Source organism: Malurus melanocephalus, unplaced genomic scaffold (assembly GCF_030028575.1).
Source record: "Malurus melanocephalus ecotype Western Australia unplaced genomic scaffold, MMel_1.1 scaffold_145, whole genome shotgun sequence".
Classification (NCBI taxonomy): domain Eukaryota; kingdom Metazoa; phylum Chordata; class Aves; order Passeriformes; family Maluridae; genus Malurus; species Malurus melanocephalus.
In genome coordinates this window covers 1,364,326-1,380,740 of record NW_026623377.1, presented here as the reverse complement: position 1 = coordinate 1,380,740, position 16,415 = coordinate 1,364,326, and the positions used below count along the sequence as shown (strand labels likewise).

At 37.3% G+C, this 16,415-nt stretch overlaps 1 protein-coding gene across 1 annotated transcript in view; it reads left to right on the top strand.

The window, feature by feature from the left end:
• POU6F2 (POU class 6 homeobox 2) overlaps positions 1-16,415 on the top strand; it is a 317,022-nt gene that overhangs the window by 246,077 nt on the left and 54,530 nt on the right. The window contains exon 6 of the mRNA XM_057371373.1: positions 6,984-7,136. Within this exon, the coding sequence (XP_057227356.1) occupies positions 6,984-7,136 (153 nt within the window). The remainder of the gene's footprint in view (positions 1-6,983; positions 7,137-16,415) is intronic.

The window sequence follows — 16,415 nt, the reverse complement described above, 5'->3', positions numbered from 1 at the left end:
AAAAAGGAAAAAGAAAACTGAAAAAAAGAAAAAAAAAAAAAAAGAAAAAAAAAAAAAAAAAAAAAAAAAAAAAAAAAAAAGGAGGGAGGGAGGGGAAGATCAACATTTTTAAAAAAAAATCTAACTGATAAGTACAAAACCAACATAGTTTCCAAAATGTTTGCTCATAGCATCTCTTTGGATGAAATTAACTTCTTTTGGTTTACATTACCAGTGCATTCTCTCTTGACTTTTTTTGGGAACTGCATGTTCATAGAATTTTTTGAAATTTGACTTATTTTTACTTAAGACCCTGAAATCAAATTAAATTGACAGAGCTCAGGCACCCACAAATCTATACAAGTCCTAAGTGGTGACCTTATTGATTATTATGAACATTTGTTTGGTGCTTATTGCTGTGATAACTAGGTGCTTTCACAGGATTCAGTCAAAGCAGTCTTTCCAGTGTCTTTTTTTAAATTCCTTCAGTGATCATGAGATTTTATGTAAGTTCAGGGAGCTGTCAACTGACACTAAGTAGATAAGCATATTGAAAACAGTTAGAAATATAGGCATTAATACTACATAAAGACTTTGCCAGAAGAGATAATGGGGACCTTCAGGGAAACTGCATCTCTTCCTCAACTCATTTATGTTTAGAAACCAAGCATTTGAGTATCTAGGTTGGAATGCTCTCCTTCTGTGTCATCAGGATATTGAAAAACCCTTGAGTACCACTGCTTATACAGTCTCCAGTTATTGTCATTTAATAGTGCCGTGTGTCAGCAACGCCCACTGTCTTGTTTTGAAAGACAGGTGTTTGCCAATGAAGGCAGGGATCCTCCTTGGAGTGTTGGATATGACCCTTCATTCTCTCCAAATTATTATGTCTTTGAAAATCATGGGCTTTCAGGCAAGAATATGGGTAAAAGGGAATAACAGTTTTTACTAATATGTATAACAAGGTGAAACAAGTAACAACAACGATAGCAACAACCAACCCAGCCACAAAACCAGTGACGGCTTCACACAGAGATACACCCTCTCCTTTGGTGCAGTTACAGTCCCAGTCGGCAGGGGCGCTATTGGCTCCCAGCAGGGCAGAGGAGGTGCGATGATTCCTCGGTGGCTGCAGGGGACGCTGTGGYGCGGGTCCCGGATGGTTCAGATCTCCCAGTGGCCAAGGACGGGTACAAACTGGCAGAGATGGATGGAGAAAAAGTTCCCCTACAAACTCACAGGGAAAACAGCAATCTCAGTGGTCCCCTGCATAGAAAGAAATTTCAGAATGGCCAGATGGGCAAAAGACAAGCAGAATCCCGTGGCTGTAGACGGTATGCAGCAGAACTCGACCACTGCAGCTGGAATCCCAGGGTTCCCCAGTAAGGCACAGGGGCAGAAGATCACAGTGCAGTAAACAGGAACCGACAACAGGACGCTGAGTTCTGCAGCAGCAGTGAGCTCTCCCGCACAGGCAGCAGTTCCACCATCCTCCCCCAAGCCAAGCAGAGCAGGAAGTGAAGCTACCCCCTGCCCCCCCCACACACACACCCTCCCTGAGCCCAAAACTCCCAGGAGAACTTCCCTCTCTCCAAAGAGAGAAAGGAAAAAACCTGCCAGGCAGGAGGACTGCCCGGGGAGACCCTTTGGCCCCACCTAGGGCATAGCAGCTTCTTTTGTCTTCCCCAATCGCCCAGCCATCAAAAGAATGACTTGGCAATCAGTGTATCCCAGCAACAAAATGGAAAAGAAAATTCCCAAAGAGAGGAAACAAAAGGAAAAACTTTAACCCACAACACCCACCCAGCTACTCATTCACTGCCTTAGTGGGCTGGGGAGGAAACAGGGTGAGAAAGCTGGGTCAAGACAGGCTGCTCACCAATCAGTGTTGAGGGCAAAACAGACTTAACTTGGGCAAAATGATTAACTTTATTGCCAAAAGAGTGAGAAACAAAGACAAATATTAAAGCAACTGTTCTCCCCACTCTCCCAGACCTAACTTTACTCCTTCCCTCCTGACTTCCCTACCCACTCTCGGTGGTGCAGGGGATGTGGAGAGCTATGGTCAGCCCTTAAGAGCTCCCCCCTCTTGCTCCTCTCGCTTCACACTTTCCCCCTGCTCCTGCATGAGCCCTCCATGGATCAGTTCTTATCAGGAAGTACCCATCTGCCCACTCTAGGAGGTAGTGACGGAAGAGGATCCCTTCATTGCTGTGTAACACCTCCTTGCCCTTTCTCTGACCTTGCTGTTCCTTTTGTTTCATTCACACTGTTTTTTTTATCCTCCTTCTCAGCTACTTCCCTGCTACCAACACGTTTCCCTCTACACACAAAAACAGGTGATAATCTGGCCATAGTAACACAGTAACAAAGAAGGTCTCAGAACATGCCCAGGAGCCTGTGCTCAGTATGAAGCTCTTTTTTCCTTAAGGTCTAGTGACTACTACAAAATCTGTCTCGTGAGCCACTGAGAAAAAGTGGGAATAAATCCTACTATATTTTAATCTGTAATTCTCTCATAATCTAAACACAATAAAATTCAGATCAATTCTCATCTAAAAATTCCTCTAAAATCATATACCATGCTGACAAAAAAATCATTTCTACACTCAATTTCCACTCATGAGAAGAAAAGAAAAATGTCATGTGTGTCTGATTGAGAGCCATTGCTGAATTCTTCTCAACTGTTAGAGATATTTGTTTTCCCTTGAAAAGCGTTGGTTTAGGCAAATACTCTCAGCAGCTAATCTAGTAGTGTGATGCTCCCTACAGAAGAGATTGTCAGCGAACATAAGAGACTGAGGATCTGTTTGTCCCTAATCAAATATAATACCTTTTCTACACTAATTTAATCTTTAGGAGATATCCAGAAATGTGATTTTTTTTTTTTAACAGTCTTCCTGAAAAACACCAATACTATTTGCTAAAATGAAGTTATGCCTGAAGCTACTTAGCAATATGTCCTTCCATTCTCCATTGCTGCATTCAGATAGCAGCCTGAGTTCACTTAGCCTCCTTCACAAGTTCTTTAGGAAACACTCAGCATCTGTATACTGGCACTACAAAAAGTGACTTTTCCTTTCAGGCCTATTTTTCCATGTGATGCTCTGGCATCCTGAAATGTCTTGACTTTTCACCAGTAAAATGGTTTGTCTTTTTCTTTATATTTGTTGAATGAATGATATTGTAATGAGTAAAACTGGCTCACTCTTTAATTTCCAGACCAGGAGACTGAAAGTTCAGTAGGATATGCCTTTCAGAGAAAAGTAAAATTACTGTGTAGGTTATCAGATCTGATCTTGTATTCAACAACAGATGAAAGCTCAATCAGTTTTCCACAGCAAGTTCAATGAAATACAAAGTTTATTTTCAATATAAAGATGAAAATGGTATTCTCCCGAAAGAAAAAATGATTTGTGGCTCTCAAGAAAGCTGTTTGCAGCATTGACTCTAACACATTATTCTTCAAATTGTTGTTTTTTTTTTTTCTGAAGACTGTGTCTTCAGCATAGAAATGCTCACTTCACATGGCCTAGTTTTAGGATCTTGTAAGTGGTGCCTCTTTCATCCACCATAATTTCCCAGATTCGTTTTGTTTGCGTGAGTTCTATTTGCTGCATTGAAATGTCTTCTGCTTTTACTGACTTAGAGTAGAAAAATTTTCATATGCTTTACCTTTAGAAGTTCAACTTTGGGAATTTAGAAAAATGTACTAAACCTACCCAGTTATTGTAAGATTCTTCCTCATATAATCATGTTATTAGTGGAGCTGTCATTGAGAGGGCTAGCCTGTCACGTTAAACAAAAATTACCATTACCTACTGTTATGCAGGTGGTTTTGAGTGTGAGAAGAGATTTGAACACTGGAATTGGCAGCTCCAAATATTTCAGCCTTTCAAATGAAATATTTATTTTTAATACAGACAAAATGGGAAGAGTCCTTTGTGCGATTTTTCACAACATATTTCTAATATTTCCAACATGTATTCTTAGGGATCCAACCTTCACTGAGAAATTGCATAAACCTCTCAAGTTAGAGATTTTATTTTTAAAATAAAAGGAAGATTCCATGTGTTATGTCGGTGTCCAGACATAATGAAATCAGATTTATTTCTCCATCCCCAGTTTGCACACGATATAAAAGGGGTCAATTTAGCAAAGCATAACTTGCAGTCAACAGCTTCCCAATGCACTCAAAGAAAAATGCATCCTCTCCTTTTTAATCAGACTTATTAATAGATAGGGATGGTTTCATATGTACTTTGAAATCTCTCACCCTGTGATTTGGCCCATTCACTTTCTTTTTTCCTGGAAGATGGCACTATTCAGGGTACCTATGCATATCACAGCCTTTGCCATCATTTTTAATAACTAGCTTATCTCCGTGATGCAACTAAAAGCAATCCTGAGTGTCTCCAGGGTTTGTTGTAATTAAATTTTATTGTTATATTTTAAATGTACATTTTTTGAAAACTGGTGTAAGAAAAATGGAAAAGAGATTCTAGAAGGTGATAGTCTGATTTTCAGAAGGTTTTAACCCTTTGTGGTTTCCAGATTCACAAGCTTATTTATGCTTCCCAAGCAGCTGTTCCCTTAGGGCCTTAGAAGCCCTGAACACAGCAGCCAGTGTAGTTTATTAGCTGATGTTAGGTAACTGTCCAGAGATTATCATTTATACCAGCAGTCAGATGCTGTAAGATCGGAAGTGCAGTAATTTGTGGGTTGCTGTAAGATTGTAGAAGGCCTTTTCTGAAAGTCTTACACTTTTGCTGCTGACCCTTTCTTCTCCAAGTATTTACAGCTATAAGGGAATTACTTTCAAGTCCCACTACTGCCCACCAAGTGCTGTGAAAAAAAGGCAGGGATGTCAGCTTACGATCGGGACAATAAAGAAATGTCACGGTATTGAGCAGAAAACCAAACAGTTTGTCCATATTTTTCTCTGGCATTGCACTGCTGTGCTCAGGCACCACCGCCCAAATCACTGAGAAGTGCATTAGCTACCTTTGTGCTCAGACCTTTGTGCAGTCAGCGGAATTGCTGCAGTCTGCATTCAGGGACTGAGCTTTGCCTTGGTCACTGTGCTGGTCTCTATTCTCTTCATCAGGACTCATCAGGACTCAGCTCATCAGGACTGCCAATCAAACACTCATTGCAGTTTTCCTCTTTTCTGTTTTATTCCTGCTTGATTTTCTTGTCATGGGGTGCTGTGGACTGCTGTTTGAGATTTATATAACAATTTTTTCCAAATTGAATTATTTCCTCCAAACAATGTAATCTTTTCTGTCTGGCATTGCTACTAATCTTTATTTAGTTATTTACTTTACAATTTCTAGAGGGATTGGATGTGCTCAAGGCACCCCTTTAAGCAACACTTTATATCAAGGTTGCATTTATAAATACTTCATGAGGGGCTAATGAATGATTAATAGATGTTTTAATGTATGACCAATCAATTGCAGATTTTGCAATGTCCAACAGACAAGTAGGTTTCTTATAAGCATAAATTATAAACATATCTGACATCTTCTATTGATGGGCTTCTAAACGTCTATAACATACACACTACTCATATCTGTAACATGCTTAAAACATCTACTAATCACTGATTAATTTTTTATAACCTATTTTGAAGCAGAGCCTATCTATGCAGTACATCCCTTACTGGTGCCTGTGACTCTCCATTTCTAAAGGATTGATAATTTACTTGCCTTCTAAGGACTTAGAACTCCTACTAATTTGAGCTCAAACATAAAGCTTTTCTGGTTTAGCTCCAGGATTTTTCTCTCAGTCTAAGAAAAAATGTCCCTAGACTGTTTTCTCCCTCAAACTTCTGGCTGCTCTACCCTGCTAATGTGTATTTTGCAAGTTCTGCTATAGTGCAATGATTCTGAGGAGGCAAAGCCACTCTAAATTGCATTTTCAGCCTCTTGTACTCCATTTGATTGCTCTCAAGACAACTGTCCTAGAGATGATGGTTCCCTTTTTTTTTTTTTTTTGCTCATTACTTTTGTCATCTCAGTGTGCTTGGTTCAGCTCCATTCTCAGAAAAGGATAAGAAAATAGAAGCTTCACAATAATCCTGTGGAAAAGCCATGTCCCAGATGACTTGATTCTGACAGAAGAACACACATTTCATATTCTTGATAAGCACAAGTGCTGATAGGAGTGTTCCCCTAGTGGGATTCCCCTCATGTTCTAAGGTGAAAGCCATGACCATGCTTTATGCTTGCCATGGAATGTTCAGGTGGAATTTACTAAAGCAGGCACTACAATTCATTTCCTGAAAATCTATGAGTCCTGGAATTAATCAATGACGTTTGAGAAGCAGCATGTTGCTATATTTTAAAAATGAATTCTTAATTTTTAGTTGATTTCTACGGACCCCAATCACAAGGTTGAGTCTTCTATAGTGATTTATCTAGATGTTGAGACCAATTATTTAATAAAAGGATTATTTAATTTATTAATTAATTTAATTATTATTAAATTATTTAATTATTTAATAAAAGGATAAAAATAAAAGGATTTGCAGGTTTTTCTTGGGTTTGGGGTCATTAGTTAAATAATCTCTGTTCTGAATATCCCCAAGTAAACATTCCACTCCTAGTCACATCAAGTGCTAATCTTTCACTAATTGCTATTTACAGCAGTATTAGGCTGCTACACCTATGGCATTTACACACTGAACCTAAATAATTATATCAAGCATAACTCAATTAAAAAAAAAAAAAAAAGGAGAGAACATAGGGTGAAAAAAGAGAATTTTGTTCTTTAACATTAACATGGAATTTCCTCTTCCTTTTTTGAAACTATTCATTTTCAAAGCCCCAGAAGTAAGAACCTCTGAGAAATACTTGAGCTCTTGGAGCAGACATTTTTTTACACGCATTAAAGTGGGTAAAAAACATTAAAATAATATAAACGTTATTGTGCAATCACTTCTGTGTTATCCAGTTAGGAAAGCTGTTTATCATGTCTTTTATCACGATTTTTTTTTTCAGCTGGTTAATAACCCATTAGCAAGTCAAGCAGCAGCAGCTGCAGCAGCAGCAGCAGCAGCCATGGGCTCAATAGCAAATTCCCAGGCCTTTGGAAATGCCCTCTCCAGTCTTCACGGGGTCACAGGCCAACTCGTCACTAATGCACAAGGACAGGTGAGTAGAAGATGGAGAAAACAGTGAATTCTGGTGGCAGGCTGATGTTGGGACAAAAATGAGTTCCGCTTGTATGACAGCAATTTAAAAGTGCACACGTTGAAGATAAATAAATATTGATTTGCCAGACAAGGTATGAAATGGAAAGTCTGAGAAATAAGAGGGAGTTAGGCACTCTTAGAAAGTGTTTTCAAGCTAGAAAAGACTAAAGGTTTGTTTTATTTTATTTCGTCCCTTCAAAAATATTGCAATAGTTTAATACTTTGGTATTTTAAAAGTCCAGCAACCCCATGATTCTTAACAAACATACCAATTGTCTTCTTCCACTTATATGTGCCTAATAATGGCCTCCTTTACTGAAATGGTACTGTGGTGTACTTTTTTGTATTTCTGTGGTGTTTCTGTATTACCTCATTTCTTAAAAGACATTAGATATTTTTAAGTAAATGAAAACAAATCGTAATGAAGTATCGAGGATGGATTCATGTTGGTGGTTTGCTCATTTGTTTATTAACTATGTTAAGCAATTTGCAATGAATATACCAGCCTGTAAATGAGAATTTGGGAGATTATTTTGTTCTAAAGAAAATTTTCCAAACAGGAACTTGAATGATGTTTAAGAGTTATTGTGCCTAAGAGAGAGATTGTGTATTACCTACAATTTGGAGCTGTTTATTTGTTTAAACTATTTCAATTTCAGTCTTAGTATAATGCAGAAAGATATGCATCTGAATCCATACATATAAAAATAATTTCTTCCATACAGCATGCTTAAGGGGCTTTCAGATTGTGACCAATGTCATTCTTTATTGCATTTACTAGGGCTAAAATTAACACAATGGCTTTTTTCTCTGCAACAAATCTGTCAGTGTAACTGGTAACTGAGTAATTTGAATGTCATTATTCTAAATGCTACAAATTGGGCATACAGTGATATCCACAGTGTTTGTGTCAACGTTAGGCTCTGAAAAACATTTATTGAAATGATGCAGCTTGGAGGAAATGTGAATCTGAAGTTTACTTTCTACTCTTACTGTTTACTAGTGAGGAGAAAAAAATGAAGAGCAGCTTTTCTCCTGGTAATTTTCTGTCACTATGTTAGTTGAAACAAGAGTGAGTTTTTTTTATATTGGCCCATTAAAAAATAAAAGTCAACACTTTATAGAAATCACCCCCTCCCATTTTTTTTTAACAGAACACATAAACAATGATGCTTCCTGAGCTTCACTATCACCATCCAGGTCCCAGGAAAGAAAAAATGCTGACCTTGTTATATTTACTGGGTGGGTGCAGAATTGTTCCATCACTACCCTGAGGGTTGAACGATGGAGCTTGTCAAAGTGAGGCCTTATCTAATGAATCATCTTATCGCAGGTGCACACCGCACATATTAAAGGAGGATTGTATGAACAATGTGCCCTCTACAATAACCTTTCAATGTCTACTTTAACCCTTGTTTCAATCCCTTTTCATCAAAGGATCATTTTATGCAGCCAGCTTTAAATGGAGGCTCTCAAAAGCCTATTAGGATTTCTGGAGGGCTGGGGTATTGGTTTGGAAGCAAAGTTGGTTATAATACCTATAACTCATAGTCAGATCAGCTCCAGCCTAGAAGCCTGCTTGTTTCTATCTCTTCTGTGCTCCAGAAATGGTTCACAGCCACCACTCACATGAGGCACTGGACACCAAAGATGTTCATTGTAACAGCTGAAGTTATAAACACAGACTAAATTTTTATGGTTTTGCCTTTACATGTTCTCCACAAAAAAAATCTTTGCATGACCATTCACTGGAACTTTAAAAAGAATACTACTATAAAGATATTGCTGAACAAAAGTTTTCCTCAAGATGAGTCTTGTTTATTCCAGACATAATGTAAAGTCCAATAACTCCGCGAGTTGTAGAGAAAAGGAAAAGAAACGAAGGATCTTCCCCATTGTTGGATAAAATTACAGCATCTCTCTATTCGCCTAGCTCTTTTAAATAAGGGTTGTCTTTTTACTACTTGTTTTTGCCAATGTTCCTTGGTTTATAATCAGTACTGTAGACCTTGCCGCAATATAGATAAATATTGATAGTAAGTGTGTAGTATAACAAACATTTTTATAATATTCAGCATTAACTCATATTACTTACAGATCACTTCTCAGGCTATCTGTCATAAAACAGGAATATTCAGTGTAATTTAACTACACTCCAGAAATTAAATTGCATTCCATTCAAATTAATAGAGTAGTAGCACCTAACCAAGAACTAAAAAGTGTTTATTTCAAAATTGGGATTATAAATGAGTAATTTGAAAGGCTTCATTTCTGAATAATCTGCTTGGGGTCATTAAAGAGCCAGATTTGCACCATATGTTAAGAATCTGCCCCTTGAAAATTGCTCTTTTCAAGGAATCACAAGTGTGACACCCAAAACTAACTCCTGAAAATATAAAGCTGGATGACTTACTAGAATATTTGTGTGTGCAATCTCTGTAATTACACCCTGCTCCTGTTACAGAAATGCAGGGCTTGTAAATGTCCATCTGTCTAGCTAAAGATATGGTGATCAGTAATCCCTGGAGACATTAAGCTATAGGTCAGATCCAAGATCCTATGGCAAATTTAAGGGAAATGATCCTTTAAATGACATCTGGCATGACCTTAATTCCCAATAGTCTAGGAGTTCTTACAATTACAGTAACAGAATCACACATATTGCTAATAATTTATATTATGTATTTGTTATTAATTTAATTATTCAATTCACAGTTATGGCATGTTAACTTATTTTTCTTATTTTGCTTTGGATGGCAATATGAACTGTAATATCAGAGCTTCCCAAGACCAACTCAAGAGATCTAATGCATTGAAATAATTTAATTGGATCACCTGATTAATCTGATATTGTACAGGTACAGGACTCTAAATCTAATTTTCATTTTCAGAGCCATATTATGAAGAGCTATTGGCCTGTGTAACACTGTTTACATTCTGTTTGCCCTCAGCACTTTCCAGAAAGTGTTTGCAGCACTGGGCTTTCATATCTTAAATTTAAGGCCAGGGCAGCAGGTTTGCCAGATTGCACCCTGTTAGTAGATTTCAGAGACTGTCTACCTATTTGGCTTCAGCCTGCCCTTACAGTAGGAACCTAGTGCCATCGCTGCCCTTGGATTCTTCAGAAGTTTAACAACCCCACATATCTCTTTTTCATGCTGGTTTTGCAAATGAAAGAAAAAATTAGGACAGAAAAAATCAGTTTTGTGTTGGTTTTACTGTGTTTATTAATTGCACAAAATGTGTGCTTTGGCTGTTTTCCTAATATTTGTAAGAAAATAAGTCACAGAAATATGAAAGCCAAGTTCTGGTGAATCTGGTTTCTTAATTGTCATCAGTTGCATTCATATATGTCCCTTGACTTCAACAGGACCAAATACATTTTAATGTGGGTGCTGAGTAATTTTAGTTTCTCTTTTGGAAAGACAGGAGTTTTCTAGAAGAAGAAAAATATTACTTAATTCAGCAATTGCAAAGTAACATTTTATCAAAAAAGAAAAAGGGTAGCATGATAAGAGTTGGCATAATGAACTGTCCTAGGGATAAAGAGGGCAATAGTCTGTTTCCTGGTAGATTAATAGGAAAATCTGTGTATGGTGTAATTATATTGTCCACACTTTAATTGAACAGTGAATTAATTGGGAATGCTTCTAAGAATACCCCTGAAGGAGCTCAGGCTTCATTATGCCCATTCCTTGCTCTTTAGATATGAAAACCTTCTGTATAAGAAAAATCTTAAGCACAGCTCCACTCTGGTAATCAACAAAAAAATAACTAGTTTTTGGGTGTTGTAGTCCAAAAGTATCTCAGGAAACTAAACAGAGAGAGAAGCATATCCAATTAGATAATAGGAGTACTTTGGTTCTCATTATTCTGATGAGAGGGTACACATTTTCTCTTTGAGCTTCTTGATGGTAAACGGTGCTAATGAGGCCTGATGGATTCCCTGCTCCTAACGAGCCTCTCAGCGCTGCAAGTGATGACAATGGAGATAGATTTGATGGGATGCGCTCCCTTTTGTAGTGTCTCAGCTGCTGACACTCCGCGACATAATCAGGTCACAGAGCTGGTCACAGCCATCAGCAAAAGCCATAGCTCTATTCCTCATTATTAAAGTGCATTATTCAGTTCCAGGCCTTCACAATACTGCCAAGGGCCTTTTTTTCTTCTCCTTTTTTTTTGTTAAGCATCAGTTCTCAAATACAAGAGTTAATAAAATCATCAACCAAAAAACTAGTAAATTAAAGAAATGGAAATAAAGTGCTCCCTTTCAAATTCATTGAAGGATCACAATTAAATAAGCAGGGAATTTCTCATCATCACACACTGTACACTACAATGTAATATGTCATGTGCAATAACAACAGGGATAAGATTTTAAATAATAACACTGTCCTCATTGTGGACTGGCTTGGAAAGTGTCAAAGTATCTTTTATGGTGAAGATAATTTCTGTCTTCCCAACTGTTACATGTGTATGTGTTGGTCCTATTATTTTCGCTGTTTTCTATAACTATTTTTTCTGAAATGAGAACTGTTATTTGCAAACTAAGTTTATGATTCAAAGGAGAGCAGCTGTCTTGTCTTTGTTTAAGTGGCCAAGACCACAGTCTGGAAAAGATACAATAGGCCACAGTACTAGGACCTCTTTGTTCTCATAGACAAGGCCATTACCTTCTTTGGGGGGGTGAACTAATTATAAAATGGTGTGGGAAAAGGTSTTTCTGGCATTTCCTTTCTATTCTGATGATATTCAGTTGGCGCTATTCCCATGCCAAAAGAAATCACTCTTTTAAAATCTAAGGCACATTTTAATACAGGTTAGTTAAACAGGTGAGAAAAAAAATCAGTGGAAAGCCTGAGTTAGTTAGTTAGTTAGTTAGTTAGTTAGTTAGTTAGTTAGTTAGTTAGTTATCAATTTTTTGTTTCAGTTTTGTTTCAGCTACATAGAAATAAGATGTTCTAATACTAAAATGTAAACTTCTACAGGGATTTATACCATTTCTATTAAACCCTGTAGTATATATTCAGTGACAATTGTATAATTGTGTGCAGAGATAAAACCATTCCCTGTTGGTCTTGTTCAACTCCAAAATTTTTTTCTCTTTTCTTTTTTTTCGGGTAGAGTGTGCTGTGATGAGCAAATAAGTATGTATATAAAAGTTGCTTATAAGCCTTTCAGTTCTCTAGAACCACAGATGTAAGAACTTTTCAATATCTACAGGTTAAAGTTCAGAGTTAGTTTTGTGGAATTAGCAGTCATCTCTAAGAAATGAATAGACACTGCTATGTGACCTAGTTTTCTTTTTAACACTAGCCAAGAAAATTGGCAGCTACCACTGTGAATGCAAGATGTGACTCTTCATACACTTAAAAGGAGGATGTTGACTGCTTGTTGGAAGTTTTTTTGTTGTTTGGGTTTTTTAGCTCTTCCAGAAGTTCTAGGAGACTCAAAGTCCTGTAATATACAAGACTCTGAAAGTCTGTCTGAACATTGCAATTCATACTGTTGTTCCGGTGTTCAGTGTCCTCTGGCCTTAACTCTCTTTTCTCTTCCTTGTTATCATTTCTGTATCTATTTCAGTTATGCAGCTCTAATACATGGCAACCACTAATAATTTAGCCCTTGCAATATCTAACTGTTCACATAATTCTTAACAATAATTGTTTTTAGTAGTGATTGCTAACAACATCTTCCTAGGGCTAGGAACAACAGAAGTCTGAGATGATGGGATCAGAATGGCATATATTAAGGATATTTCATTAGAAGCCTGAGAAATTAAAAGAGGCACATTTTGAAGGATAGGTTAACGGGAGGGATTGTAACAGTCTAATAATACTGGCATTTAAAAACATTCCTTGGAAAACCCTTTACCAGGAGAATCTATTTTGACAGGCCTTCATACTAATGTATTGAATTTCTGCTGGGTGGAGTGTGACTCTCTATTTTCCCCCTCAAATTTTCTCTGTGCTGAATACACATCATTTTGCAGTTTGCAGGAAGAAAAGGACATGTATTCTGAGAAAAGGTTAGTTGTAAGAGAATTTTTTTTTTCCATTGGTTTCCCTCCCCACAGCTATACGTGGAGGAGGCTATTTGTTTAATTACCTCCCATGTGAATTTGAATCAAAAGAAATATAATTCTTTTACCATATTTTTGCTGACTATGTCTTCATTTTACTGTGTGATTTATCTGATATCACTTGTTTCCACAGTGGCATAAATGTAAAAATGCATGGACCAAGCTCTTAGGTCATGCAAATTGGTAGTTTCATGAAATGGAAATGGACTGAGGCAGAGTGAGTCTAACTCAAACCAGGAGCCGACTAGTCTATTTTGTCTATTTTAGGCAGTGTTCACTGATAAATTGAAAGGATAATTGTGTAATGAAACTTCTATCAGGCTTGGAAATGATCCACATCTGTCCAGAAAAGCCACTGAAATTTCTTTCATCTAACTTGCAATTGATCTTACTTTTGGTACTAATCTTCACACTTCAGATTTTAGCCTCTTGCCTGGATTTCTGCCCAAGGTACTGTGTCTTGGACATAGATCTTTTCAGAGGTGTCCAAGTCCTATTTTCAATAGCAACTTTCATACCTGTAATAGCCTGAGTTTCCTTCAATCAGTGCTACGAGTCTGAGTGCTTGAAGGCATGTCTATGCACTGTAACAGAGCATTGCAAGCAAATTGCCAGAGACAGTTCATTTATATGTCTCAGTGCTGCAGTAGCACAGATTGCAGAAGCCAAAACTCTCGGTAGGCTGTTGTTATGGCTGGCCTAATTAATTCTTCTTCTCAACAAGGTGACACCAGATCTTAGCTCATTAGTTATTAGCTATGGGGTCTTGCTAACACAATGTATTATGTGCAGTAAATGTACTCTGAAGAGAGCCTTAAAAGCCTGAAGCATTTAGGTACTTTTGAAAATTTTACTATTCTACAATAATTATTTCAAGTCAGACATATCTGTCCTTTTGTCATTGCCTTCTTAATTACTTTTGCATGGAGGAGAAATCCAAACTTCCCACTAGTTTAGCCTTAATACTATTTTCATGAAAGCTAACCAATAACAAAAATAAGAAACTACCACTCCTATAATCTGTTCATCTTAGCATCATGAGGTGGTTATAAGCATGAAAAATTTTCGTGGTTATCACCAGTGACATACATCATAGTCAATGAAATCTTTCTGCTCTACAGAGGTTCTTACACTGCTCTCCTTATCATCATATCCTATCACCTTCCAGTAAAGCATTAAGAAACATGACTAGTGAGAGTTGCAAATTGGTCTTCCTCTCAGCAGAAACCTGTATAATAGTGCATTGCATGTTTGATAAGGGCATTTGGCTTTGACTGTCTTTGTTAGAAATATTTTGGGTTGTTTGACGTTTAAAGTTTTGTGTTTGTTTGGATTTTAAAATCTTTTTGAAGAGGTTTATTAGAGATGTATACTGCTGGTATTTGCATCAGAGAAAGGCAGACAATAGAAATATACTTAGGTTTTGCAGCAGAGTGTGGTGAACCCAATGATGATAAACCCAGGAATGTTCCACAACTGCTTTTGGTTAGTTAGCTGGAATCTATTCCAAGTCCTTGACCTTCCCCTTAAAGCAAACTTTGCTGTGCACAGAGAAGGTTTGACTGTTGCTGAGATAGAATTTGGTAATTATAGATTTCACCCACCAGCTTTAGCAAGCCATTTAGGTTCCTGGGAAGCAGACCACAGAAGAACTTGAAGACAAGGACTGAAGTTGTCCTAAGATATTGAAAATTCTTTAAGATGACATAAGCAAAGAAGGGGACAGAGTTGATAAATGTAGGTGGTACCAAGAAAAGTGCTTTCTATTGCTGTTGTTTCCCATTGCATCACTTCAGGAGTCAATAAAGTTATGAAAAATCTGAGGCCACATCATTGGACTCACAGATCTCTGAGACTCACACGAGAGTGGAATCAAAACCATTCTTAATTTTGGATATCTCTTTCTTATGAGGGAATGCTATGCAGGGTGGATATTGAGAGGCTCTGGGAAAGAAGAGGTGATAGTGGACCAAATCTGGGAATTTGAGTTGTCTTTCCAAATATCTTTCCTCTTCATTTCTGAAAAAAACTCAGATCATAGCTCTTTTTCTAACAGGGTGCTTAGTCTTACTTAGATTTTAAGTAACTTATCCTGTATATAATATGCTTTATCACAGTGTCAGAATTTACTATCTGCTCAACCGGCATTGATAATTAGAATAAACAAAACCAAAAATGCTTGTTTGGGCAAAGGGGAAAAGAATCCAGACCACTCTGTCCAAAATGCAATTTAATGTAAAATACTACATATTTTTGGTCCTTGACTCGCTGAAAGAGCACTCCTGCTGTTTTGGTGAGGTGTGGATTTTCGTAGAAGTTATAAGTCTTCATGCATAAATGAAGGGCGTTGCCTTTCTTCTTGAGCTGCAGACTTGACATTTCTATGTGTATGTCTCAGGGACAGAGGTGAGGAAAGATTTATTGCTCCCATGTTTGAAGTGCAATCAGTATTTGTTTGAAATCTGAAAAATTTTGAAAAAAGTCTAGATATTTTAGCAGTATCTTCTGAAGAATTTGAAAATTAAGAAACATGTCTTCCCCAAGCAATGCTCACATAATGAGGATAAAATTGCAGAAATACTTGATTCACTCATTTGAGAGTAAGTCCACCACTAAAATATATTCATGCAGCATTCATAGGGAAAACAATCCAGAGGCAGATCCACAGGCTTCTGCGTGCAGATCCACAAGCTTCCAAGTAGCACACTGAACTGGAATTGTCCTGTAAGGGAAAGGATTCACTGTCTTCTGATTTGAACCTAGAGCATTGCAAAGAATTGCATTATGTCTTCTCTGTTATGTTCATCTGTGAATGGTGACAGGGAAAGCTAAAGCAGAAAAAAATCACAGTCCTAACCATGCATGGACACTCCATCTATTTTTCTAAAAGTATATCTCAGTTTGTAATTTTTCTTCAGATTCTGACAGTGGTAGGCTTCAGCGTGTATGTATGCAAATGGCCCAGATATCAAAAGGAAAAAAAGGACTCTGAAATATCTATGCTAATGCATTAAATATATATGATTTTTAAAGCACCTTTTTCACTTAAACTTTCTTCTTTGCACATTATTTAAATATTATCTCTAGGATAAGTATCTCTCATAGAAAATTATTGTATTATTGTCACATATTAATGGAAGAGAATGACAGAATCTC